This window comes from Aotus nancymaae, unplaced genomic scaffold (genome assembly GCF_030222135.1).
Source record: "Aotus nancymaae isolate 86718 unplaced genomic scaffold, 86718_ANA_hifiasm-v0.15.2.pri h1tg000057l, whole genome shotgun sequence".
NCBI classification, from domain to species: Eukaryota; Metazoa; Chordata; class Mammalia; order Primates; family Aotidae; genus Aotus; species Aotus nancymaae.
In genome coordinates, this window is record NW_026988471.1 from 70,564,004 (window position 1) to 70,591,979 (window position 27,976).

A 27,976-nucleotide genomic window follows, 5' to 3' on the forward strand; every position below is an offset into this window, starting at 1 on the left:
TTAGATGAAGAACTGCAGTTTCCCCAAAGAAGTGTATTTGGTAGCATTCTCACGCTCTTGCTGAGCCTTCCTCTTCATGGCCTCACGCTCTGGCCTCTGCTCTTTTGTGATGGGCGTTGACACTCCTGGCCCAGAAATGTTGGGTGTCCTCCATGGCCTGAGTTGTAAGCTGAAGTCTTGGATTAGAAATTGATTCTGAGGCTTGGGCAGTGACTGGAGATTGGTCACAGCAGTGGAAACAGGCTCCCGCTGGGGAGAAGAGCAAGATGATGTTTTGTAGGGTGCTGGCCTGGAAGCAGCAGACCGAGAGGCAGTAGGAGGCTGGTTAGGGTTGGCTGAACCGGGTTGGGTTGCATTGGTCGAAATTGGCTGAGCTGGTCTGGCAGCACCTGTCAAAGATGTGTTGGTAGAAGCCGGTTGGGACTGACTGACTGCAGTCGACTGAGCTGAGTTAGTAGAACCAGGTCGAGCAGGGCAAGCCACAGCAGGCCTACGTGAGGCCAGAGGGTGTGGCTGCCGAGAAACACATCGAGCTTGAGGTTTGTCCAGGGTCAGAAAGGGCAACGGTATCAACTTGACCTTCCCAGGTGGTGGCAACTCATGCTGGGATGGAGACGGACACTCTTTTTCAGCACTATCATCCAGTTTCTTTGCCTTGAGTTTAGTTTTCTCCAGGCCTTTCCCCACATGTCGGGTATCCAGCCATGGTTGGAGAGCTGAGAATGGCCGGGGGTTTTGGGCGTTGCTTGAGCTTCCCAGAGTCCAGGAGGAAGAGAATCCAGTTTTCTTGTCGGTCTTTTTCCCCAATGCATGGAAAACTTGCACGGGCTCTAGCATGCGCATGCCTAGGGAGCTTCGTGGCTTTTTCAAGGTCTCTTGGCTGAGCTCAGGTTGATTTTTCTTGCGCTTCATGTTGGGAATGGCTTGCTTCTCTTTTACCTCGACTTTGGTCCCTGACTCCTTACTGTCTTCAGATTTCTTGGAGCTGTTCTCTCTGCTCCTTTTGGTCTTCTCCTGCCCATGCCTCTTAGTTGTGCTCCTCCTGCTGGATGCGGCTTTGTGAGGTTTGTTGCTAGAATGCTTGCCCTTGTTCACAGAAGTGCTGTCACTGGTGGTGGCACTGCAAACAGTCACTTCTCCCTCTAATAGGCTCTTTGGGTTCTTTGGCTGGATTTTGGCCTTGGGAGCACCCTGGATAGGCTCGGCAGCTTTATGCTTGTTCTTCCTGACTTCATCAGAGTGGCCCTTTATGACACTTGACTTTTCCTGCACCTGATTTACCTTGATGGCGCTGGGATTTTTGGCTTTCTTTGTGGAGGGACTTTTGGGTTGGTCAAGATCTTGTAAGGAACTGAAGATGGAGGGGAGGTGAGTATCCTCCACCAATGTAGTGATGTCTGCAGGATCACTGCTAGACTCAATCCCATTTTCAGGTATCCCTTGGCCCTCAAGACTCAGGCTGTTCTTTCTCAGATTGGCATTTTCAGAACCAGGCTGCTCCTCTTGGCCAAGAGGATCAATGCAGGACAGAAGCTGGTTAATATCAGGGATTTCTAAAGGAAGCAGTGGAGGATCTTGATTTTCTGTTGGGAACTGGTAGGCATCTAGAGGCTTTGAAAGCTTGGTTTTAATCTCTTCCAAATTCTTATTCTTGGTTTTGTCCTGGCTTGGAGCTGGAGACAGTGTCAAGAGATTAGTTGGACTCTGGACTGGAGTTATCGTTGAAATGTCCCCAAGCTCAGATGATGGATTACTCTCAAGTATCTGGGTATTTCTGCTACTGCAGGACTTGGAGAATTCTGAAGTTTGTGCCAGACAAAATGTCTGGCTTGGAGATTGCAATCCCAGGGAAGTATCCATCCCCAGGGAAGTTTCCATCACTACAAAGGAATCAAGGAAGAAGTCAATCCCTGGTAAGTGAGATGCTCCCCCTACACACCAGTGCAGCAATTGAATACCTTTCTAACATGGGCAAGGCATTTCTACTAGTTCTTCTTCAGGACCATGAACAAGACCCTGTATTAGGCAATAGCAGTGACTTTTCTCTTACTGGTTATCATTTGATGTGATTGTTTCTTGGCTTTCTTTGAATTTCATAGGGTTGTTGTAAGCCAAATATAAAGTGAAAGTGATTTTTAAATAGGAGATGTTTTATAAAGCCTCATATTCTCATATAGGGTCCTTTCCATTCTCTCCACTCTCCTGAGAGAATAAGAACCCTTTACACCATATACTAGGGGTGAGAGTGGAGCCCTTCCTCATGAAATATATAAGCAAGCACAGATTCTGAGCCTGTTTGTTTTGGAGAGGATCTGTAAGCACAAGGTCTTAAATCCTATTGCAAGTTAAGGAAAATCAAAATGTCACTGCCAAGAGAAGACTTCTGAAGTGCCTTCCAAAGAGACTAAAGTAATAGATTAAGGAAGGAAGTCACAGAGTGTTGGTGCAGGGGAACTGATCAGCCAGGGCACTAAAAAGTGTGGTATCTCTTGGGACTCTCTTATATGTGGCATAGATGGCCGTTACAGTGTTCAACTTTCCCACTTAAAAGGTGTTCTTAGATAGACTCTGAAAATGGAAAGCAATGCCCAAGAATAGTGGTTGAAGTCTCAGGACTTAAATTCTGCCTATCCGTGGACTTACCACTCGGCTATAGATTTGACCCTCCCTTTCAATGCTGTGTTTATTCCTCTCATTTCTTGCTGTTTGTACTCACCTTGAAAACTGGTTTCTGTGATGGGTTGAGCAGACACAGAGTAATACATCGCAGAAGTGGAGACTGGTGGTAGAACTTTTGTGGGCTGAACCTCCTTTAGCACCATCACGATTTCTGGTTGATGAGCAGAGGCCCTATTTCCCGTATATGACACAGAGCCATAGGATTGCAGCCAGGGGCCAAGTTCTCCAGATGGTTGAGGCCCCAGTTTGCCTGGATTATAGTAGTAAACCTGGCTTCCTTTCTGGTAGGGAAGTGACAGGCTATGGCCCTGCTGATTTGGAATTTGAGATTGTGTCCCCTGAACAAGGCTGGCAGACAGTGTTGGATACAGAGGGACTATAATATTGGCATTTGAAGTTTTATCATGCTGGGCTGTCATAGACATGGAAGAGACAGCTGTGTTCTGGTCAATGGCAGTCACAGTGAAGTCCCTGAGTGAGGATGACTTCTTTGCTGTGCTTGCTGTAATGTCCCACTCAAAAACGCCTGGGTAGGAGGCAGCTGAAGTAGAGCTATGGCTCTGGCCACTAACCCCAGACAACATAGTTGTGCTAGAATGTTGGTAAAGGTAGGCAGTGCCCGTGAGTGGCTGGAAAGAGGTGCCAGAGACTGATGGCAGTAGCCATGCTGAGCTAACAGCTGGAGCAGAGGTTCTGGAGAAGTTGGAGATGTTTCCTATTAAGGAAGCCGCATTGCTCACCACAGGAAGAGAGAGCTGCAGAGAATTTGCAGTTCCAAGTAAACAAGTATTTTGGAAATCTTCTGTAGGAAAGAAGAGAGAGATGAACAAACTGATGAGATTGAGAAAATTTCACATTATTCGAAGAACAGCATCATCTTAAAGTTGTTGCAATCAGGAAGCCTCTAATACCGATACTCACTGAGATACCAAAAGCCAAACACTTTATGATGGCCATGAGTGCTGAAGCAGCTTGGTCTTCTTCTGATGAACTGCCTTTGTGTCCAGTATGGGCACAGATGTGCAGAAGACCCAAGTGGTCTGGGTTCGTACGTTATTTCCTAGGCTAGAAGCAACCTTCTCCCTTCCCTATCTTTCCCTTGAAATTGGGCAAGTATTGACTCGTAATTATTTCCTAGAGTTGGAGCAATTTAGAACTGGGAGGTCCTTAGAGAAGTTCTAACATTTTCATTTTATGAGTAACAGGCTAACAGAGGTCAGATCGACCTATTTAAGTTTTACCATTATGTTAATATCATTACCATGACTTCTTTGCCAGCACTCTTTTCTCTGAACATAGACCAGAAACCAGGAGAAATAGAACTTTTAATATGGCAATTTTGGCCTATGAGAATATAGTATAGCTATTACTTTTATAATCCTTACTGTCACATTTTGCTTCTACAGGTCATGTGACATTTCCTAGAGTTTACATTTAACCCAGGCCATTGGTAAATCTGAAGGGTCGTTCTTTGCCCTCTTCAAGCCTGACTTTTTATCCTAAGTCAAAATACTACCTAATACTTTCAGAAGAAATGTTTTCTTTTGTTTCTTTTTTGACAGAGTCTCACTCTGTCACCAAGGCTGGAGTGCAGTAGCTTGACCTCAGCTCACTGCAACCTCTGCCTCCTGAACTCAAGCAATTCTCATGCCTCAGCCTCCTGAGTAGCTGGGATTATAGGCAGACACCACTGCACCTGGCTAATTTTTTGTATTTTTAATAGAGACCGGGTTTCACCATGTTTGCCAGGCTGGTCTCTAACTCTTGACGTCAAGTGTTCTGCCCGCCTTGGCCTCTCACAATACTAGGATTGCCACAGGAGCCACTGTGCTCAGCCTGGAAGCATCATTCCTGAAACATATTTCTAAAATATTTATATTAAAGGCTGTCAAGTGTCATCTATGTTCAAAAAGGCAAAAGAAAAAAACAACTGAATGTGACTTCTGATAAGCTGCTTTTTCTAGGAATACTCTAGCCTGTTTCCTTCCTAGTTTATTAATCTAAGCATTTGCTAAAACCAACTTCATTTTTCCCTATTCAGAGTAGATTTCACTCTGTTGTCTTTCTGCTTTTCTTCTAAAATTTAAAGTATAGTTTTTTCTCTTGAAATCATTGTGTAATTCTCTAGAGCATATTCCAAGGGTAAGTGTAGGGGACCCGGTCTTTCTGCTTTCATTTAAAGTCCCAAATTCCTTGCCCTAGAATATCTGCCTCCTTATAACCCAGTACTCTTCATTTTCTCTTTCCATCTAGTTCAGATAGGAATCCCCAAAACGTGAATATTACTTTTGTTTGTTTGAGACAGGGTCACCTTGTCACCTAGGCTGAAGTCCAGTGGTGCGAACATGGCTCACTGCAGCCTCAACCTCCTGGGCTTAAACAGTCCACTGATCCTCCCACCTCAGCCTCTTAAGTAGCTGGCATGCCCCCATGCCTGGCTGATTTTTTAAAAATTTCATAGAAATGAGGTCTTGTCATGTCGCCCAGACTGGTCTGGAACTCCTAGGCTCAAGTGATTCTCCCATTTTGGCCTCCCAAAGCACTGAGATTGGCGTGAGCTACCATGCCCAGCTGAATATTAAAAACATCACTGCACATCACTAAATATAAAATAGTAAAGTTGAAATATTAGTTAGGGAGATGTCCTCCCAAAGTGCTGAGATTACAGGTGTGAGCCACTGTGCCTGGCTGAGTGTTTAAAACCTCACTAAATTTAAAATAGTGTAGTTGAAATATTAGTGGAGGGAGACTATTACACATGAAACACCTCAGAATATGTTGCTAGTTTTCTATGCCACTTAGGTTTTCTCTCTGTTTCTGTTGAAACAAACACCCTCAAAAAGTGTCTGCTTTCATTTTCTGTACATGTGCCCTTTAAGACTCAGCACTAGAAAAGAAAGGGGCCAGAGGGAATAACCAATCTATTATCCTAATGTAACAGATAAGGAAACAGATTTTGTCAGAGAATAAAAGAGTCCTCTAAAGTCACACAGCTAGTAAATGTCAAAGCCAAAACTGAAATGAGGTCTCTAGATTTCTAGTTCAATACCTTCCCTGTTATTCCAAGCTGTTTGGGACTATAGGGGTAAAGAAATCTAAAGTTAGGGGGAAAGAAGTCGAATGAAAAACTGTCAAGAAAGTTTCTCTTTTTACCTGACATGGTCAGAGAAGAAGAAACATCAACCGTAGATGCAAGGGATGAAGAGATGATCCTAGTGGATGTCTGGGTGGCTGAAGCCAAGGAGTGCATGTGTCCGGTATGAAGGCTACTGATCACCCTGGTCACTGGCCACCTGTGATGATGCAAATTTATAGGCTACCCCAAGATTCTACCGGGTGGTGATAGGCTTGGTGAGAGAATGATGTCACAAAGCAGGCAGTTGAAAGGTGTGCGATAGCCAATAGGGAGGCCAGGTTCCCAAGAAGATGGGATTGGCTGGCAGAGGTGGTAGGAAAGCTGAAACAGTACTAAGTGGCTGAGTTCTGGGGAGGTGAAATCCTGCAAGATCATCTCAGTGTTTCTTATACATGTTCACTAATATTGACTAATATTTATATTTTATATGTCATATTTCATATTATGTAATACTACTATACATTTATAGTTTATAGTACATACACAACATCCTTGTACAGAAAGGAAAGGGACATCTCAGCAATTACAGTTGTTCTAAAAGCATTTCAGTGAATCTGATTAATGAATTTACTGCTGCTTTTAAGGGCCAAAGGAAGAGATTAAAGAGCCCTCTTCTGTAACTTGGTTGAAGAACAAAGTTTGTTGACTGCCCCTTGTAGGAAATGATGTGGTCCAAAGCTCCTCTCTTTTAATTTCTTCTCCTCGAATCCTACCTTCCTTGGGCTGGACCAGGCTGTGCCAGGTTGGGCTTGGATCTTTCTTCTGCTCTTTTTTTCCCCTTTGATTTTAGGCTTTGTTTCTGGGCCAAGCCTTGATCTTGCATTTTTACACTCATGGATATGACTTCCTGTCAACTTCCAGAGCAGGGGTCTTCTTTTCAGTGTCCTGACACTTGGAAAATGGACTCTGCCCATGAGAAGCAAAGACCAGAGAAGTAGAAGACAAGGCTGGCTGCAGACCTTCCCTCTTCTGGCCTTTGGTCACAATTCTCTTGCCCGTAGTTTGCTACCTCTGGCTCCTTGGACCACACAGACATCCTGCCATCCTGTTCTTTTATACGTGAGAGACATTCAGGGTACTTTCTTTCTTCTCACTTAAGAGGATCCAGTGTGGCAGTTACTTATTGCCTCCTCTGCCTTGCAAACAGCCAGTATGGAATCTTGGGCCTTTAGAATTCCCTGGCGGCCATGCTTGGGTGCAAGGGCCAGAGAAAATGAAGAGTTGAATTTAGTGGAGAATAGAAAAGAGGCCAGGTGAGGGTACATGAACAAAGAGATTTATGTGGATTTTTTGGTTTCTGTGAGAAACAATTACACACCCTTATTTTGTATTAACAGAACAGACCATTCAATATTTTTTATGTAGCTAGATAGTCCAGAAACTTCCATGACTTTTGTACACTGAAGAAAATAATCATAACATATTTTTTCCATTTTGTTTTATGTCATATTGTCTCATTTATATCATTCATTAGTGTGTTTATAGAATGTAGATTTATTTTATTATTTTTATGTTTTTATTTTGAGACAGAGTTTCTTGCTTGTCGCCCAGGTGGAGTGCAGTGGCATCATCTTGGCTAATTGGAAGCTCTACCTTCTGGGTTCAAGTGATTCTCTTGCCTCAACCTCCTGAGTAGCTGGGAGTATAGGTTCAGGCCACCATGCCCGACTAATTTTTGTATTTTTACTAAAGACGAGGTATCGCCATGTTGGCCAGACTGGTCTCAAACTCCTGACCTCACATGATCTGCCCGCCTCAGCTTCCAAAGGTGCTGGGATTATAGGTGTGAGCCACTGTACCCGGCCCATAGATTGCTTTTAAATGCCCTGGTTTTACTACATGTTTTTTCCTTGTCGTTTTTAAGGAATACAACATTGTAAGACAAACTGCACATTTTTTTTGTAATGGTTGTTTATTTTGGAACATCATGAACTATCTTGGCCTGATAGGTTTTGTGGAGGAAATCAAAGAGGGGTGTGTGAAAAAGGCACTGTGGTGAGTTGTGCTGTGTGCTCAAGCAAAGGAAGAGATGTCTTCTGTCAGCCCAAGTTGACCTGGATTGCCTTGGTTTTTGTTTTCCTAGTTAGTGCTTTTCTCACTAACTTCTTTTATAACTGTGTAAAATGAGTTAGGGCTGAGTTACTGGTGATTTCTGTGTGGAATAAGCTGGTTTGGGGGAGGAAATCTATGCATATAATCACTTTTCTTGGTGGTAAGTGTTTAGAGATACCTGAATTGATCTTTTTTTTTCCCCCTTGAGATGGAGTCTCACTCTATCGCCCAGGCTGGAGGGCAGTGGTACAATCTTGGCTCACTGCAATCTCGGCCTCTAGGGTTCAAGCAATTCTCCTGCCTCACACTCTGGAGTAGCTAGGATTACAAGTGAACACAACCAGCTAATATTTGTATTTTTAGTAGAGGTGGGGTTTCACCATGCTGGCCAGGCTGGTCTGGAACTCCTGATCTCAGGTGATCCGCCCACCTTGCCTTCTCAAAGTGCTGGGTATTACAGGCATGAGCCAACATGTCTGGCCCTGAATAGATCTACTGAGGGACTTTTCTAGTGTGAGTGAGAAGGCACAGAATGCCAAGAGCCCACAAGAGAATAAACTCAAGATGGGACCTCTGAGACAAGTATTGCATTTATAGACCTATTTTCTCATCTCTTCCAATAACACTTCTAGTATTATGAGATAGGAATTTTTTCCGTGATCGTATGTGGGTGGGTGATGCTTATCTGAGAAGAAATTTGGAAAGGGCTGGCAGTGTAGAGATAGGCTTACACTATACAAGGTTTTCGAAGTTTTATTTTCTCCTTTCAGCTTAGTTTCATGCCTCAGATGGCCTGCTTCCGTGCTTGTATGTAATGTGAGACTAATCCACACTAAGTATCTGCAAGCCAGACTAGTGTCTGTTTTCTCTACGTTCCAATGGAAATCAAGGGAATCCATAACTACTACAGATTATACTGGTGGTATAAGGTGGGAGTATGGTAAGATTATTTCTGATAGCAATAAAATGTTTACTTATTAAAATATTCAGTTCTAAAATTCAATTCTAGTTAGGCAAATGCTTATTATAGTTTGACCTTTCTTGGTCCCCAGCCTCTATAATGATACTCTGTCCATAGTTCCAGCCACTTAACAATCGCCTTCAGTCTTAATATCATCTTAACCTCTAAAATAAATCTTAAATGTAGGATGAAGAACCTAAACACTTTGAGCACAACACTCTGGAACTTAGCATTAAGTCCTACCATGACCTAAAGCCTCAGTTTTTATGGTTAGGGCTTTGTCTTGTTTCAGAGACCTACTCCCTGCATTTTGCACCCATCAGGATGACTGGTACTTGGTGTAACGTAACCAGTCCTTCTACCCATTAGGCCCTTCCTATTCTCTCCATAGTCTCTTTCTGGTTTTATTGAAGACTGGTTTTTTATTGAAGACATGTTTATTAAAAACATGTTGCTAGTGGCATTGAAAATTGGTTTAAGCCTTTTGAAGCACTTTTCAAGAGCCATAAAAATGCTTTACCTAGTAATTTCATTTTGAGACTAAGGAAATACTTCAAAATGCAGAAAAAGCTATATTTACTTAATCCTTCAGCACATTTCTCAAACTCCCTACCATGTGTCAGACCCTGGGCTGGCTCAGGATCTGGTAGTACAGGTTTTGCGATGTTAATCCCAGCATCATTTGTGGTCATGGAAAAACTCGTAGCTGCTGTATTTCCAACAGTGGAGAATGTAGCTAATTATTATTTCCATACTATAGCATTTTATAAAGCCATTGAAAGTGGTAGCTTATTTATGATAAGTGAAAATAATAGGCTGTGATTCAACAGTCAGAAAAAGATGCTGGGGAAAAGAACAAAAGGAAATACTAACTAATTGAATTATAGTAAGTGGGATCGAGGGCTCTGCAGCAGGGGGTTATTTTTTCTTTTCTCAGATTTCCAAATTTTCTTTTGTATAAACAAGTAAATTTGAATCCTGTTTTTTCAAATTTGTTGCATGTACCATGGTTAAAGTTGTTCTACACTTTATAATTTATGTATATTTGTTTATAAAGTGGAAGCAGCTGTTTTCAGTACTAAATAGCTTATTGTGTCTTATGTCAATCCTACCAGACTTTGGGGGAGAGAAAGTATTTAATTAGAATAGTATGAGCATGCATTCCGTGCATTTATCTCTGTAGGGAAAGGTGGAAAGGCTTCTGGGAATCCACTCTGTGCCAGGGCATTGTGGGTAATTGAAATGTATTTTCTTAATTTAGCTTCATAACAGCCCATGAAGGTGGAAAGTGTTATTAGCCCCATGTGTGACCTTAGCAGATAAACTACTCAACTTTTATTTCCCTGAGTTCGGCGTCGGCAAGCAGGGGCAACCCATGCAGCTGGTGATCCAGCAGCCTCCGAAGCCAGGAGCCCTGATCTGGCCCCCGCAGGTGACGTTGACGCAGACACCCATGGTCGCGCTGTGGCAGCCTCACAACCGGATCATGCTCATTACGCCTCAGCAGATCCAGCTGAACCTGCTGCAGCCAGTCCCTGTGGTGAAACCCACCATGTTACCTGGAGCCAAAGCCCTTTCTGCTGTCTCGGCACAAGCAGCTGCTGCACAGAAAAATAAACTCAAGGAGCCTGGGGGAGGTTCGTTTCGGTAAGGAATGGGCCTATGTACACTGGAGGAGCGTGGCCAGAACGGAGAAGAATCCAGAGTCCGTGCTGCTCCGTTCCTGTGCGTGTGTCTTTCCCACACGGCCCTGGCAGCCGGGAGCTCCGAGGCGGCTGCTCCACGCTCACTGTGACCTCACCGTCACACAAGTGCGTTTTCCTGTGAAGTTAGCTCAAAGAGGTTTTGCTTCATACACAGCCAGAAAGCAAATCAACTGATTTTTTTATATGAACTAAAATAAAATTCATTTTTAAATTTTAAAAAAAAGTTCTTTATAGGGAAAATAACCTAGAGAAATAACAGTTAAGTAGTTTATCTGCTAAGGTCGCACAGGTAGGAAACAGTAGAATGTACATTATTTTGTAAATTTATGAATTTAAAATAAAAAAATACAAATTTAAAATAAAAATTATTTTGTTAATCCTAGTAATGGCTTATTACTTTTTGTTTTGCTTTAAGAACGTTTTCACGGAATCCGGATGTTTACCAGAGATGCCATATCCCTCCTCCTGGTACCCCTGGAGAAGGTTATTCACACAGGAGGTACACTTGGAATGTGAAGCCAAATGCCAGTCGAGCAGCCCAGGAGAGAAGAAGGTGGTGTCCTGACAATGCCTAATTACCCCGGACTATCCTATCCAGCCTATTGGGAATGGACCCAGTGATACAAACCTGTCCTGGAATTACACCTGGAGACCCGAGCTGGCCTGAAGATTACTGGTATGACTTTTAATTAGATCAGGTCTAATGAAGTTTCTTTATTGTTCCCTTATGTGTTCAAGCTTAAGGAAAAATTAAATTGCTGTTTACCTCTGCTGATAAATTTGCAGTAAATTACAGTATTGCAGGAAAAAAGTCTGTTATTTCAGTCTTATATATTTCTAAAGGAAGACCATATTTTAGAACTGAAACATTAAGAATTTCCCTTGCAAATTATTTTATAAAATTCTATCTTGTTTTTCTATGTATTTCTTTCTGACTAGAATTGTGATATGTGTGTGTTTATATACAGAAATTTTTTTTGTTTTTATGTTCTGTTATTGACCCAAGTGGTATCTTTATTTTCTATAACTGTTAAAAATTTCTATTAAAATCAACGTAGGAGATAATTCCTTTAGAACTAGGTCACTATCTGTAATTAATAGTATGTTTTCTTTGTTTTGTTTTGAGATGGAATCTTGCTCTGTCACCCAGGCTGGAGTGCAGTGGTGCCATCTAAGCTCACTGCAAGCTCCGTCTCCTGGGCTCAAGCGATCCTCCCACCTCAGCCTCCCTAGTAGCTGGGGCTACAGGTGTGGATGGACTACCATGCCTGGCTAAGTTTTTCTATAGATGGGGTTTTGCCATGTTGCCCTTAGCTCAAGCAAATCCACTCACCTCAGCCTCCCAAAGTGTTGGGATTACAGGCATGAGCCACTGTGCCTGGCCTACCTTCGCTTTTTCTGAGTTGCCTCTTCTGCTGCTATACCTGTGGAACACACAGATCATTTGGGAGGGTAATGATTTTTACTTGCAGAGGAAGCCAGAAGCCTTTGCTGGCTCAAAGAAGTGTTTCATGATCATAACACATAGTAAACCTTAGTAAATACTTGATGACTACTTGAGCAACTTGGCTTCATTTCAGTTTATTTTTATTTTTATTTATTTATTTTTAAATTTTTGGTAGAGATAAGGTCTCACTTTGTTGCCCTGACTGGTCTTGAACTCAAGTGATCCTCCTGCCTTGGCCTCCCAAGTGCTGGGATTACAGGCATGAGCACCATGCCTGACCATTGGCTTCATTTTTTTAAAATACTTGATTTTGAGGATTTGTGTCATTGAATGTCTGATGTTGCACATTATTTTCTCTTTTCTCATCTATGAACAACGTCTGGACCCTGATCTTAAGGAGCTACTGTAGCTCAGCTGTTCTTGTCTGTAACTGATTAGCTCAGTCAGGTTGCTATAGTAAGAACCCCAAAAGTTAGATTCACATACCCGATGCACAGTAAGCCAAACAATGACATTAATGCTTAGGAAGGCTTATTCAATTTGGCCAAAGTATGAGGGTGGGAGAGTCAAAGTCTCAAATCTGACCTTCCTTTTCATGTAACTGGGGGCTTTCCTTGATGATCAAAGCTGTTTGTGTCCCTCGGCCGGTCAAACTTGTGGATGCCATCAAGGATGTCAGCATGACCTAAGGATCAGTTCTCTTTAAAAAAAAAAAAAAAAAAAAATGCATTACTCTTGTAGGCAGCTTCTGAGGATTAGGATATGAAGTTAATCACTTGTTAGTGACTACCCTCTACCAAAATGACTACGTGCAAGCAGTCCTGCCTGGAGAAAGTTAAGGACAAAGAGAAAGAAAAATAAATACAATAATTACCTGATGATATGCTGTGTTATAGTATCCCCACTGACATTGTTCCATTCCTCAGTCTTGAGTTGGGGTGTTGACTCAGTCTAACTACTTCCTGATGGCAAGGGGCATTCCTAGTGTGCTGAGGAATGGAATTTATTTACCTGCAGTTGAAAATATTCACGTCTCAGGACTTGGGCAGTTTTGTCGTAACATCATTGAACAGGGTGTCAGGAGCTTCAGAGAGGCGATCTTGCAATTCCACATATATAGTGCAGCAACAGTATAATCTACAACCAAGGAGTATTCCTGTTCCTATGTCATAGCTAGAATTACCAGTAATTATTTCCACCAGGAGGGTTGTTGTGACCAGACCCATGAAGATAATCACTACTTTAGTGGCATCATAAAGTTGGACATAGCATCAGTTTGTACATATTTGAAAGGTTGAATTATTTTTCTTTGAGTATATACCCAGTAGTGGGATTGCTGGGTTGAATAGTGGTTCTTTTTCACTTCTTTGAGAAATCTCCCAATTACTTTATACAGTGGCTGAACCAGTTTGCATTCCTACCAACAGTGTATAAGCATTCCCTTTTCTCTGAAGCCTTGACAGCATCTGTTATTTTTTGATTTTTTAATAATCATAATTCTGACTGGTGTGAGATGTTATCTCATTGTGGTTTTGATTTGCATTTCTCTGATGAATAGTGATGTTGAACATCTTTTCATGTTTGTCAGCTGCTTTGACATCTTCTGTTGAGAAGTGTCTTTTCCTGTCCTTTGCTCAGGAGTCACCGTAAGGGAGTAACTGCAGCTGCTTGCTCCTCCCTCCTGCCTTGGAGGACCCCTCCTCCTTATTTGACTGGCTCTTTCTGTTTCTCTCAGCCCCATGCTGTCTCCCCCACTGTCATCTCTGCAGTCTGGAAAATTATCTCTTAGATCTAAATGTCTTAGCTGCTTTAGAAAGATTTGCTAGAAAAGAAATCAGGCCCAGCAATATTATTGTGCACAAGGTAAGTAAGTCACCAAAGCAGACAACAGCCACTGTAAAGAAGTACAAAAATAAAACCTCAAGGGCACATCCCATAGAACTAGATACTTCCCTTACCCTGCAACTGGTAAAGTAGCCACCGGTCTGTGAGTTTTAAGACAATCACAGAGAAAAATGTCACTTCAGGAGGTTGTACAGAGTCCTAGAGTCACCTACTCCCTCTCTGGCTTCCCCAACCTCCAAGGAATGAAATTAATACAAACCACACACAATTACCAGTCATATCTTGGGAAGGGGATTCAAACAGCAATTTATAAACATGTATAAGGCAGTTAAAGAGAATTCAACCAGATTACTATGGGCAACTAAATGGTTTCCATAGTGAGCTAGAGCCTCTGGGGATCCACACTTCCCGCAGGGACCAGTACAATCCTGGGATGGGGGATTCCTTCTGACCCCAGGCATACAGACCGTTACAGACAGCTGCCCAGAGTGTTTACGGAGGCAACACTCAAGTCCACAAGAGACCACCATAGGCCTTGGACCCCAGAATAGCCTGGTGCCATCTGCCATACCTCTAACACAGGCTGCAGTTGTGGTGGTAAGAATGCTCAACTCCACCTCACAAGACAATGCTTGATGACAGCTTCTAGCACAGTGACCCCACTTCTGTCTAAAAACATCTGCAGATGGGTATAGCCCCATGATCTCCTAGGAAGCAGCCAGATGGTGGAGTGAGTGACTCTTGCTACCCTTGCTGCTCATAGCCAGGAGGTGCATCCCTGGTGGGACTTCCTGCATAGCAGACCCATTTTTGCCTGAACTCTTCAGGTGGGCACAGCCCTGTCTTCCCCTGGGAAGCACTCAGATGGTGGAGCAGGTGACTTCACCCTCTCCTTGTCCTCCTAGCCGTTTGGGACGCACCAGTTGCGCTCCAAGCAAAGTGGACCCACCTGTACCTGAATTATGTTAGTGGCACAGCTCTGTGTTCCCCAGGGAAGCACCCACATCATGAATAACTAACAATGAAATTCTGGCCTTAAACTGGACACTTGACCAATTGGAGCTAATAAACATCTAGAGAATACTCCACCCAACAACTACAGAATATACAATCTTCTCATCCATACACAGAATATATTATAAGATGGACTACATGCTTGCCCATAAAGCTCTCAATAAATTTGGAAAAAAAAAAAAAAAAAGAAAGAAACCTATCAAGCATACTCTTGGACCACAGTGCAATAAAAATAGAATTCAATACCAAGGTAATCTCTCAAAATAACAAAATACATGGAAATTAAACCAGTTGCTTCTCAATCACTCTTGGGTAAGTATTGAAATTAAGGCAGAAATTTAAAAATTATTTGAAATTAATGAAAATAGAGACACAAATTACCAAAACCCTTGGGCTATAGCTAAAGTGGTGTTAAGAGGAAAGTTTACAACTGGCCTCATTGAGTGGTTATAAAGATCTCAAATTAACCATTTAACATTGCACCTAGAGGAACTAGATGAAAACAAAAAGAAGAATTCAACTTCAAAGCTAGTAGAAGAAAAGAAATAACCAAAATCAGAGATGAACTGAATGAAATTGAGATCCAAAAGTCCATATCAAAAGATAAATGAAGAGTTGCTTTTTTGAAAGAACAAGATTGATAGATCACTAGCTAGATTAGCAAAGAAAAAAAGTAGAAGATACAAATAAGCACAATCAAAAATGACAAAGATGACATTATAACAGATCCCACAAAAATACAAAAGATCCTCAAAGACTATTATGAACACCTTCATGCACACATATAAGAAAATTTAGAGAAAATCGTTAAATTTCTGGAAACTCACAACCTACCAAGATTGAACCGGGAAGAAAGTGAAAACTTGAACAGACCAATAACAAGCTTAGGAATGGAATCAGTAATTAAAAAACAAACAAACAAACAAACCTACCACCTAAAAAGAGCCCTGGACGAGATGGAGTCATAGCTGAATTCTACCAGACATTCAAAGAACTGATATCAATCCTACTGAAACAATTCTAAAAAATCAAGGAGAAAGAGCTTTTCCTTAACTCTCTATACAAAGCTAGCGTCACCTTGATATCAAAATTTGGCAGAGACACGATGAAGAAAGAAAACTTCAGGCCAATATCGCTTATGAACATAGATACAAAAATTCTCAACAAAATACTAGCAAACTGAATCCAGAAGCACATCAAAAATGTTCCTTCACCACCATCAAGTATAGTATAATTCTCTGCAAAAATGCAGATAAATCATTCACCATCTTCACCTTTTTCTTCATAAAGAAAAACTGCTGAACATGACCTTTTGTCTTCACTTTCTGTACTGACAATAGTAAACTATCCCTTCTCCCCCACCAGAAGACAACCAGACACAGAGGAAAAGAGATGTGGAAAGGAGAGGGGAAAGAAAAAGAGAGAAAACATACAGAGAAAGCACAGAGACAAACACAGCAATAACATAAGAGATAAAGGTGGGGAGGAAAGAGTAATCAGAATGAGAGTGGAGACACACAACAGACACAGTGGCAACCAGAGAAAAGGAGGGTGGCAGATGCGGGGCACAAGTACACGTGTGGGTGAGCAGTCCAGGCCCTCTTCTCTCTCTGTGATCTCTTTGTACTCTGTCTGCTTCTTTGTGTCCATATGTTCTCATCATTCAACTCCCACTTATGAGTGAGAACATGCAGTGTTTGGTTTTCTGTTCTTGTGTTAGTTTGCTGAGTGATGGTTTCCAACTTCATCCATGTCCCTGCAGAGGACATGAACTCCTCCGTTTTTATGGCTGCATAGTATTCCATGGTGTATAGTTTCTATGCCAAGATAAAGTGGAATTTTCTTTTAACCTCAGGTGCCAAGGGTTGAGTGAAATGTACTCCTCAGTTCATGACTTCTCTTTGTAAATTTTATCGCCATATCCATAAATTGAAAGATATAAGATGGTTGCTATGGGGAAACAGAAATCATCCTCATTTCTGTTTCCTCATAGGCAACCATCTTATTATATATCTTTCAATTTACATAAATTTGTAAAAAAATATAATTTGTAAGTATGAATGAACTATCAACATATATAAAAGTTATAGCATTATTTTTCATGTTTCCTAAGTTTTGTATTGACAAGATCTATCTACATGGCTATAAATACATGTAACTCAGGTTTCTAATCATTGCATAATGCTCCATAGAGTGCATCTACCCATTTAGCCATGAACTTCCTTGTGATGGTCACCCAGGTTGCTGCTAGCTCTCCAGCACCACAGAACATGACAGTGCTTGTCTTTGTCCATGTCCCTATGCACCTGTGTTCGTATATAAAGGCAGAAAGTGGCTACAGCTTGCTTGAGTAGAGACAGCTAAGAAAGAGAAGATCTTAGACTGGCTTGGTCTTTAGACTCCAGACATAGAGCATTTTCTCCTGGCAGCAATCAAAGTTGCTGCCATTCCTCCTCCCTGATGTGCAAACCTTTACAATTATCCCTACTAAACATCCTCTCACTAGATTTAGCCCATCATTCCTGTTATGACTTGGGACCCTGACAGCCACTCAGGCACTCCCAGATGCACATTGTGTGGAAATTTCCATATCTCCATGACATTGATGTGTAAAATCCTAAGAAGGAATAGCCAGGGCCAAACCCAGTGACTGGCACACAGCAGGTACTTAGCAAATATTTGTTGTCAAATGCAAGATGTACCCCTCAGTAAAGGCATCTCTCTGTGCTGAAATTACATTTGGGTCAGGTTGGTTCAACCAGTTATGGTTCTATCAACTTGTATTATCATCCAACCCATGTGACTCCATCTTGCCCTCAAAGATGCCATGAAATGTTTTGTCATTTTATTCAAATCTAGGTGTACTCTACTACACATTATTTTTGTCAGTCAGTGACCATATCTACTAGGGAAAACAAGAGTAATCAGGCAGGGCTTATTCTGCCTGCCTTACCGAGCCCAGCTGAAATGTGCTAATCTTTTCTTTGACCTCAAATTCCTTGAAAATTCTCAGATTGGTGGTCCAGCCTAAATGTAATGAGTCATCAGTATTAAACCCACCAGTTTGTAATGTCTATTCTTTCTATAAATGAAAGCAGGTCCTGTCTTCTAATGTTTAACATAGCTCTTCTGCTCCAGGATTCTGTTGGAAGTTTCCTGAAGGCCCTGGAATATAGTTTATCTAATTCAAGGGGTCAGATACTCTCAGTTTCCTATCCTCATTTGGGCTTTAATTCACCTCCACCAGACCTAAGTAGAAAATTCCCTGACATTTATTCAAAATATAGATGTCCAGACTTCCCTGCTAGAGATGCCAGTTCATTACTCTAGATTAGCCATCCTCACCCTCTTCCAGAGGTATTTATAATGTACAAGTTTAAGAAATACTATTTTACACTGTAGTGTTTGTTCAACCATATATTGTTTTCTTCTCATCCACCAACAATCAGTCCAGTATCATCTGTAATCCCTGAAACCGCCTTCATTGCTCTACTTGCTCTGAACATAATTAAAAGATCTTCAGGACTCTTCAGTACTTTTTGCAATACTCCACTCACTCAGGACTCCAGGAGCCTTGCAGGTGTTTGGTGTCTGTCCTAGTTTATGTGTCTGAGTCTGCTCTTTACTGGAGAGCACTCTCTGCAGCTCATCCCTTTCTTTAGCTATTCCCAGCCCTCTTTATCTCACATCAAAATTACATGCAGCTGTCAGTTCAGAATTTCATTCTGAAGATGCACCAGACTAATGTGTGCCAAACATCCCCATCAGAGTGGTTCCAAGCCCCATGAATACAGCCAGGATTTTTTGTTTGTCGTCTTGCAACAGCTCAGGTCCTATCCGGCTACAACAATCACAGATACATGGCAGCATGTTCACATTGTCCCAAGCTTCCCCAGCTGCATCCAGACAGTTTGAATTGGATTAAAAAGGGCTCCTGGAGATTTGCAGGCTCGCTTGTCCTGTGGGTAACTGACATTGATTGCAGTAATGATGTCAAGTATTCTTTTCTATTTCCAGGTAGGAAACCATGTGATTTGCTCTGACTCTATTTCATCGTCTACCAGTAGTTTCTTGTGCTCAAACTCTGCACTTTGCAACAAGCATAAAATAAATAAAAGTAATTTTCAAGCAGGAAAATTACTTGAATTCAAACTTTTCCACTGAAATACAAATGGGTCTTAAATATATAAGATATGTAACCTCTCTCAAATGAAATGAAGATTAAAACTATATCCAACTGCCCTTTTTCACCAATCAGATTAGCAAAAAATCAATTTTGTGGGAGTAGAAGTTGGTTCACTGTGACAGGTAATTTAACAGTTCCTGTTTAGTTTCACCCAGCATTTTATTTTATTTTATTTTATTTTGAAACAGGATCTCACTCTGTCACTCAGACTGGAGTGCAGTGGCACGATCTTGGCTCACTGCAACTTCTGTCTCCCCGGCTCAAGTGATCCTCCCACCTCAGCCTCCTGAGTTCCTGGGAGTACAGGCACGTGCTACTACCTGGCTATTTTTTATATTTTTTGGTAGAGACAAGGTTTCACGATATTGCACAGGCCGGTCTTGAACTGTTGAGCTCAAGTGATCTGCCTGCCTCAGCCTTCCAGAGTGCTGGGATTACAGGTGTGAGCCACTGCACCCTGCTCACCCAGCATTTTTACTTTTGGAGTTTATAATATACTGTGCACATGTGGAATTTAACCTATAGATATACTTGCATATGTGCAAAATAGTATACAAAATTAACCATGGAAGCAGAAAATTAAAATAGCTTATATGTCCATCCATAGACAAACTGTCAAATAAATTACTGTATATCCAGATAATGAAATCCTACATAGAATGAGGAAGGTCTGTCTGTACTGGTATGGAAAGATCTCCAAGACACATAATTTTTTTTTTTTTTTTAAGTGCAGAGTAGCGTGTAGCATACTACCACACATGTTTTTGAAAAAATAAAGGCGGGAAGAGAATTGCTTGAATGTAAAAAAAAATCCTCTGGAATCCTATATTAGTTCTTCTTTCCCACTAATGTCTAAACTGACCTAAAAATAAAAAAACTTTTCTTCCTCCCTCTCCCCTTCTTCCTTCTCTTTCTCTCCTTCTCCACCCATTCATTGAAAAGGGTTCCCTTCCTCACTGGAATAAACCTGTCCACTCAGCCTCAAGGCTGCTCCCAGAGATGTCTTCAAGTAACATGGAGACTGTGACAGGTGAAAAAAAAAAAAAACAACGAAAAACCACAGTCACGATGTCAGGATAACTTTCCAGACTCCAAGTTCCAGTGAGGCTAAACTCAAAGAGGACAGTGATGTGACTTAAGCAAAAACGCTTTTTAACAGTTTCCTGGGGACAAAAGTTAAAAAGGAACAAACAGAATTCCCATGAAGGTCAGTTCCTCCTTCCAGATTTTTGTGACACAGAAACTAGTGATTTTCAAGTCCCTGTGTTAAATAAGTTTAGCCTAAAGCCGCCTCCTTCCGTATTTTAAGTCTGCCCTAAAGGTTTCTCTGTACTCCATGAACTGTCATCTAAATGGGCTTGTAAATGGACTGTAGCCTACTCTTTGCCACTCACCCTATTTTGACCAATCAAAGGTGGCCAGCTGTTCAAACCATGTTCAAATAAGGCAAACGGCGAGCGGGAACCAATCTGGCTGTTTCTCTGCCTCACTTCCATTTTCCATACACTGCTTATCTTTTTATTATATCTGTAAATTATCCTCTACCACATGGCTGCACTGGAGTCTCTGAGCCTACTCTGGCGCAGGAGGCTGCCTGACTCACGAATCATTTTTTTGCTCAGTCTTTTAAATTCAATTTGGCTGAAGTTTTTCTTTGAGGCTGAGGGAGGTGGCTCATGCCTGTAATCCCAGCACTTTGGGAGGCTGAAGCGGGCTGATCACCAGGTCAGGAGATCAAGACCATCCTGGCTAACATGGTGAAACCCTGTCTTTACTAAAAATACAAAACGCAGCTGGGCACAGTGGCCCGCTCCTGTAATCCCAGCTACTCAGGAGGCCGAGGCAGCAGAATTGCTTGAGCCTGGGAGGCGGAGGTTGCAGTGAGCTGAGGTCACGCCACTGCATTCCAGCCTCGGTGACAGAGTAAGACTGTGTCTCAAATAAAATAAAATGCTCTTATCTTTTCCAACTATGTATATGTGTAAGCCAAAATTTTTTTTTTTTTTTTTTTTTTGAGACGGAATTTCGCTCTTGTTACCCAGGCTGGGGTGCAATGGCGCGATCTCGGCTCACTGCAACCTCCGCCTCCAGGGTTCAGGCAATTCTCCTGTCCCAGCCTCCTGAGTAGCTGCGACTACAGGCACGTGCCACCATGGCCAGCTAATTTTTTGTATTTTTAGTAGAGACGGTGTTTCACCATGTTGACCAGGATGGTCTAGATCTCTTGACCTCGTGATCCACCCGCCTCGGCCTCCCAAAGTGCTGGGATTACAGACATGAGCCACCGCGCCCGGCAAAACAAATATTTTTAATGTATACTTTAACGGGCATAATATGTGAGAACATACTTAATGCAGAAGCAGATGAGTTCAGCTATATTAAACCAGATATTAAAGAGCTTTGTAAAAAAATGTAGAACAGTGCCATTCTTCTCACTACCACTTTTTTGTTTTAGAAAGCATTTCTAATTTGCACATTAAAAATAGGTTACTTATGTTACCAGGTAACATGCTTATTATTGTTATTTTAAGTGAATTAAGCAATAAGTATTTTTAATATTTTTAGATAGCCCATGTTAAATCCCAGACTCCATCCCCAGTGGCCCTTGTCCCCTCCACAGAGACCTTGGGGCTAGAGTGGATTGACTGAGATGCTGGTCTTGATTCTTCTCCCCTGGCTGCATCTCAGCCCTTTGCTATGTGACTTTGTAGCTCCGCTGACTGCAGAGGTGGCTTTCTCTCTACCCCTGAGACTGGAATGACAGCAGATGTCATACCTGCAGGGGCTTCAAAACACATTTTGTTGTTTCTGCTTTTGTTTGTGCTCCTTTGCAATTTATTTGAAATGATGCCTGAGCTAGCATGCTGGAAGATGAAAGAGCCCTGTTGCCCTGTCCCTTCCGCCAACCCCACAGCACTTATACAATGCAATCTGAGACCAGAGGAGCTGCCAGCCAAGCCCAGCCAAAATTGCTGACCTGCAGATTCATGCACTAAATAAATGTTTATTATTATTTTGTGTTTTTAAATGGAACATTTTTGTGGCACCAGAAAATAAAACAGATGAGGACTAAGCCAATTTTTTTTTATCTTGCCCAAATTCCTATCTAAGGGGTCTGGGGAGTCATGCCCTACAAACCATAAATTCTCATCAGATGGGTTTTACTTAACTCTGTATATTGTATATATTTCCTTCCTTCCTTTCCAAATTCAGGAGATAATCAACGAAGAGCCAGGCACCCTTTTAAGTCCGATGAGAAACATTTTATAACCTGCTCTCTCTGAAGTCTGCTCTCTGAGACACAGAAACATTCCAAGCCTGTGGTAAGTTCTCTCACCCTAAAACCCTTAAATACTCTCAGTCTGTAAGGGAGAGCGCTCCTGACCAAAATCGGTCAAAGCTTCTCTCATCTTTATTCTCCAACATACACCTGTCTTTGATGGTTGAGCCACTTTTCATGTTTCTTTCCTCTTTTTTTAACTCTTACACTTGGTGCCGAAACCTGGGATGGGTGCTGTGGGTAGAGGCTCTCTTGCAACCCAGGAAGCAGTGGGCGGCAGCAGCTCATCCTGCAGGATCCTGAGTCTCTGGCCACCCACCACCCCATCTTGTCTCTCACTTCACTTTTCAAACAATTTGCATGAGGAGGACAACTAACCTGAAGGGGACTGCAAGGCTTGGGCTGGGGCTACTCCTCAGGAGATTCTCAAAACCCTCAGGTCTCAGGAATCCATCTCCAGCCACCCACAATGGGGGGTATTTTGCTCTCTAGCCCTTGTCCCCTCCTCCTCCCTCCTCCTCCCTTCTCTCTCTGTCTTCCTCTTGCGGCTCCCATCCAAAAGGCCCTTTGCCAATTCCAACTGAACATCCAACATCAGACATTAATTCAGCCAACTGGTAAGATCTGCCCTTCCCTGGCCTTCTTGCAGTACCCAGGAAAGTCAAGTCTGACATCCCAGTTCTTGGAGGACCAGTGGGACTAAGCTAGAAGTAATCTTGGGGACACCCAGTTTCTTCTCAGCTTGACCATCCTCTTCGTGAAGAGGATTCTAGGTCTCTGTCTTTTGTCTGGAAATGCCTAGAACAAAACAGACACCCTTGGTTTCCTCTTACCAGTCCACATGAGTGCCAGACAGTCCCACATTCCTACTGGCCTGTCTCCTTCACAACCTCACCAAACTTGGCTTACGGGAAGCATAAAGCCAAAGTGTTTGTTTTTTTCATTGCAACATGGCCTGGCCCCAACACAAATTAGATAATGACAAGCAATGGCCCACAAATGACACCTTTGACTTTCAAATTCTCAGGGACCTTGACAACTTTATAACCAGGAATGGCAAATGGCGAGAACTTCTTTATATTCAGGCTTTCTTCTACCTGAGATCCCGACCCTTCCTATGTCAAGCTTGCACCCCTCATGAAATCCTTCTTATTAATGAAAACCCTCCCGGGTCTCTCCTTCCTCCAAAACTCCTTCCTTTTAAACCCCTTCCTCTGAAACCCCTTTTGACCCTACAGGTGAACCCTCTCCATATTCTCATCCCCCTGCATCCGCTCCTTGCCTGGCCAAACCTTCAGTGCTGGTGGCTCCTCCTGCCCCCAACCGTTCTGCCCTAAACCCTGCTCCTCCTCCTTCTCCACTTGTTAGCCATTCAAAAACTACTCTAACCAGTCAAATCACCTCTGCCATTCTCCCTCTCCAGGAAGTGGCTGGGGTTGAAGGCATTGCTCGAGTTCATGTCCCTTTCTCCATGTCTGATTTGTCACAAATCAAACAGCATCTGGATCTTTCTCTGAAGATCCATCTCATTATCGCAGGGAATTCATACACATAACACAATCCTTCAATTTAACTTGGCATGATATGGATCTTTCTCTGAAGATCCATCTCATTATCGCAGGGAATTCATACACATAACACAATCCTTTAATTTAACTTGGCATGATATTTATGTAATTCTAGCCTCCACTCTCACCCCTGATAAAAAGCACTCAGCTTAATTAAAATGGATATCCAAGCTATGAGTATATTCAAAAGGCCTTTATGTTTTTCTTTTCATAAATCTTGTTTTCCTGGAAAAGGTTTTCCCCCCATCGACTTAAATACTTTTCTTCACTCTTGCCACTCTTGGTGCATGCATGAAAGACCCTAAAATGACTTCCAGTGGCCCTGGACTCCTTGGAAAAACAGAAAAGTGCCATAAATCCCATTTTGGGAAAAATCTCTGTCTTCCTCATGGAACCCCTGGAATTAGAGGGGAATAAGTACCCATCAAAATCTTTGTCTTTCAACTATACTTGTTTATTAGGCCCTGGAAATTGTTTTCCTAGCCCTGTTCTTAAAAGGCCTCACCTAAAGGCCAATAATCCAGCTGGGAAATTAACAACAAAAAAAATCTTACAACTATTGGATCTTCTTCTGGTCATCTGTGTGGCTATATATGTGTTATGTGTCCAGTGTCTATTTAAAAAGCTCTAATTAATTGGCTTAATTAAAATAAGCATTTAAATCAAATATTTTTAGGGGAAAAGTAAAAGCTGTGGAACCTTTCAGTTCATGTGACTTCAATCTTTAAAACTTACTGGTACAGTAAGATTAGAAATGTCTTAAGAGTTGCCAGCATACATTTTTGTTTACATTTATTAATCAAGCAATTCCAGACTTATCTCTGCCAAATACTATAAGATGTCAAAATGTGGCATAGAGGCTACAAAACTGTAACTCAGTCCAAACACAATAATCTTTGCTTGTTTAATTGTTTAATAAATGAAACATTAATATTGGTTTAATGAAGATAACTACAGCTTGAACTATTTAGTAAAAGATCCTAACTTCTTTTTTTGTTGTTGCTCTCTCTTTTTTTTTTTTTTTTTTCATTTTTTAATTTTTTTTTTTTTTTGAGACAGAGTCACACTCTGTCGCCCAGGCTGGAGTACAATGGCATGACCTCAGCTCACTGCAACCTCCACCTCTCTGCCTCCCAGGTTCAAGTGATTTTCCTGCCTCAGCGTCCTGAGTAGCTGGGACTACAGGCACCTGCCACCACACCCAGCAATATATCCTAATTCCTGATATGTGGCCTTAGGCAGTCTAGTCCACAGACATGAAGGAAGTTTGTTCTGGGAAAGAACTGTTATCATCTTTGTTTCAAAGCTAAACTATAAGTTAATAAAAATAGAAAAGGCCTGGGAACATGTGAAAATAGCCATAACCCCTAGCTATGCAAAAGATATTAAGGAAAAAGAGTTTATATGTAAAGAATCTTAAATGGTAAATTCTTGTCCTAAAGTGAATTCACTCGTTTAAAGAGAGGGATGTTTACAACAAGTCAGAAAGTTGAAGCATGTCAGAGATTGTGAAAGTTGTGAAAAATTTTATAAAAGGGAATTTATGCAGGAAGTGTTGTACAACTTAAAAGTGATTAGACCTCATGAATGCTTTATAAAATGCCACTGTAACTCGTAGCTATACAACTTGCCTGCTTTGCAACTGGGTATGACCTAGGACACATGGAGTTAAATGCTGGAAGAAGCCAAACCTTATTTGCACTTCTGTCTAGGTCTTAGACTCTACACCTAGTACATAATTAAAATCCGAAACTTAGCAACAAAAGTAAAGGTTGCTAAAAGTTAACAGTGTAACATGTATTTAAGACTATTGAAAAAGTAGTTTACATATACTTTTGGTAAAAATATTATAAGGAGGAATGAGAATGTGGATTTTTACCTAGATCAAAGGCTAAAGAATTGTTTTGAAGGTTTAAGAATTTAAAAGAAAATTCTGTTTGTAAACATATTGGCTAAAGTTGAAGGGGTATCATCCAGTTTTCCGTAAATTGAGCATGAAAAGAAAAGCACAATGGGTTTCTCTTAAAGCACCAACTTGCTCTTTAACAAACATTATGAAAAGTATGTAAAGGGCTAAAAAGGGTCTATAAAAACCTTACCTTATGGTTAAACATTAAAATTGGGTAAATGTATCTACAAGGTTTTATTAAAAAATGAGTTTAACATTAATAGCATACTAATATAAAGGTAAAATTTAGTTTATTTGGTATAAAATCATATAGGAAGCATTGTCAAATATAAAATGGTGTTTGGCGTTCTTTGGGCTGTATTTGTATAAATATGTTATTGGTATGTGTTCCAAAGTTATAGGAGGCTCCTATAATTCTGATGTATTTTAATGTACTTTATCAGTAATAATTATAATTGTTATGTTAAAATTATTGTGTCCCACAAAGGTAACGGATATCCTTGACAATTGTGACTTTAACTAAAACTTTTTGTCATCCATAAATGATTGTTGTCTTGTTTCTGGTCCTCTAGAGATTAAAGTAATCTTTTTCATTTTTTTTTTAGTATTTTTAAGTTAGGGCAATATAGTTATTTGCATAGGTGCAATAAGAATCTATTTTCTTTTGTAACAGGACACAATTGGAAAAACTGGTTATTTTACTAGGGCTTTGACTGGAATGGTGTGCTCTCCTTTAAGGAATCTAACTTGACTTATGAAGCCAAGAAAGCCCTTGGAAACTGGCCTCATTTTTTTGTGTACACAGTCCCCGTACAGGGTTTCTGATCTGTGCTAAGTAAACAATGTCACTTTCAGACAGGCCAGGAACCCCAAGTTATCTTAAAAACTCAAGAGGAGAGGAATTCACCCAACTCATAGGTATTTAATGGTATAGGTCCAAGGCTGGGCTCAGCTCTAAAAGATCTTATCTCAGATTCCTTCTATGGAACAAAGTTCCATCAATGCTAATTTAAAAGGCCTATGTAGCCAGGCGCGGTGGCTCACGCCTGTAATCCTAGCACTTTGGGAGGCCGAGGTGGGTGGATCACCTGAGGTCAGGAGTTCAAGACCAGCCTGGCCATCAGGGTGAAACTCCATCTTAAAAAAAAAAGAAAAGAAAAGAAAAGAAAAAAAGAAAAATTAAAAAAAAAGGCCTATGTAATAAATAATTATTCTTGCTGCACTGTATGCAAATACTTAAACCAAGTATAAGAAAGCAAACCAGTCCTACCATTATTTGTCTTTTAATAATGGTTACTAACAGAAAATAACACATGGGCATTTCCAAACATGCACCTCTGCCTCTCATTAAGTTAAGGAATGTTGCTTCTATCTCAACCAATCGGGTCTAGTAAGAAACACTGTTAAATAACTTAAAGAAAGGGCCAAAAAGCTAAGGGAATACCAAAACAGTTAAATAAATTCTTGGTTTGGGAACAAAACCCATCCCATTTCAGGGCCCTCTCCTAATGATATGCCTAGGACTAATGTTTTTACCCTGCCTATTTAATCTTTTTAAAAATTTTTTAACTGACAGGATCATGGCCATTTCACAGACAACTACCCAAAAACATCCATAGACAGCGTTACTCCTTCAGTCAATCTGAGACCAGAAAACTCTCCATCCTCCATCAGCAGGAAGTAGCCAGAAAGAAAATGCCACCCTTCGTCCTTTTTATAACCATAGGGTCTGGATTAACAGAGCAGGAGCATCGCCATCTTGGACAAGCACCACCCTTTTAAAGTTCCCCTTGATCAGCCACCTAATTCCAACCCAAAGGCCATCATCCTAATGCTTAATGCCAGCATGCCCATGTACCACAAATGACATCTCTGACCAGAAACATTCCAACTCTAAGATAAACCCCTCCCCAACCAGAGACATGCCAGCCCTGAGATAACCTCCCCTCTGGCCAGAGATATGTCAGCCCCAAGGTAACCACCTCTCTGACCAGAGACATTCCAACCCTGCAATAAACTTCTCCACACAGAAACATTCCAAGCCTGTGATAAACTCTCTCACCCTAAAACCCTTAAATGCTCTTAGTCTGTAAGAGAGAGTGCTCCTGACTTAAACTGGTGAAAGCCCCTCTCAAGTTTATTCTCCAAAATAAACCTGTCTTTGACTGTTGAGCCACTTTGCGTGTTTCTTTC

General features: G+C 41.4%; 1 protein-coding gene and 1 long non-coding RNA gene across 3 annotated transcripts; one reads left to right on the forward strand and one right to left on the reverse strand.

The window, feature by feature from the left end:
* Positions 1–5,929, reverse strand: LOC135269700 (uncharacterized protein C2orf78-like). Its single transcript, XM_064364222.1, has 3 exons — positions 5,833–5,929; positions 2,717–3,481; positions 1–1,880 (listed from the first exon to the last, which is right to left on the reverse strand). The coding sequence occupies exons 1-3, from the start codon at positions 5,927–5,929 to the stop codon at positions 1–3; spliced, it is 2,742 nt and encodes a 913-aa protein (XP_064220292.1).
* LOC105733322 (uncharacterized) lies at positions 1,788–27,955 on the forward strand. 2 transcript variants are annotated; one of them, XR_010337972.1, is made up of 4 exons: positions 1,788–1,913; positions 10,950–11,210; positions 22,240–22,349; positions 24,934–27,955. It is a non-coding gene; the product is annotated as an uncharacterized LOC105733322 (long non-coding RNA). The 2 variants fall into 2 exon arrangements; XR_010337971.1 differs by lacking the exon at positions 1,788–1,913 and adding an exon at positions 10,657–10,823.
* Positions 27,956–27,976: the final 21 nt, after the last annotated feature.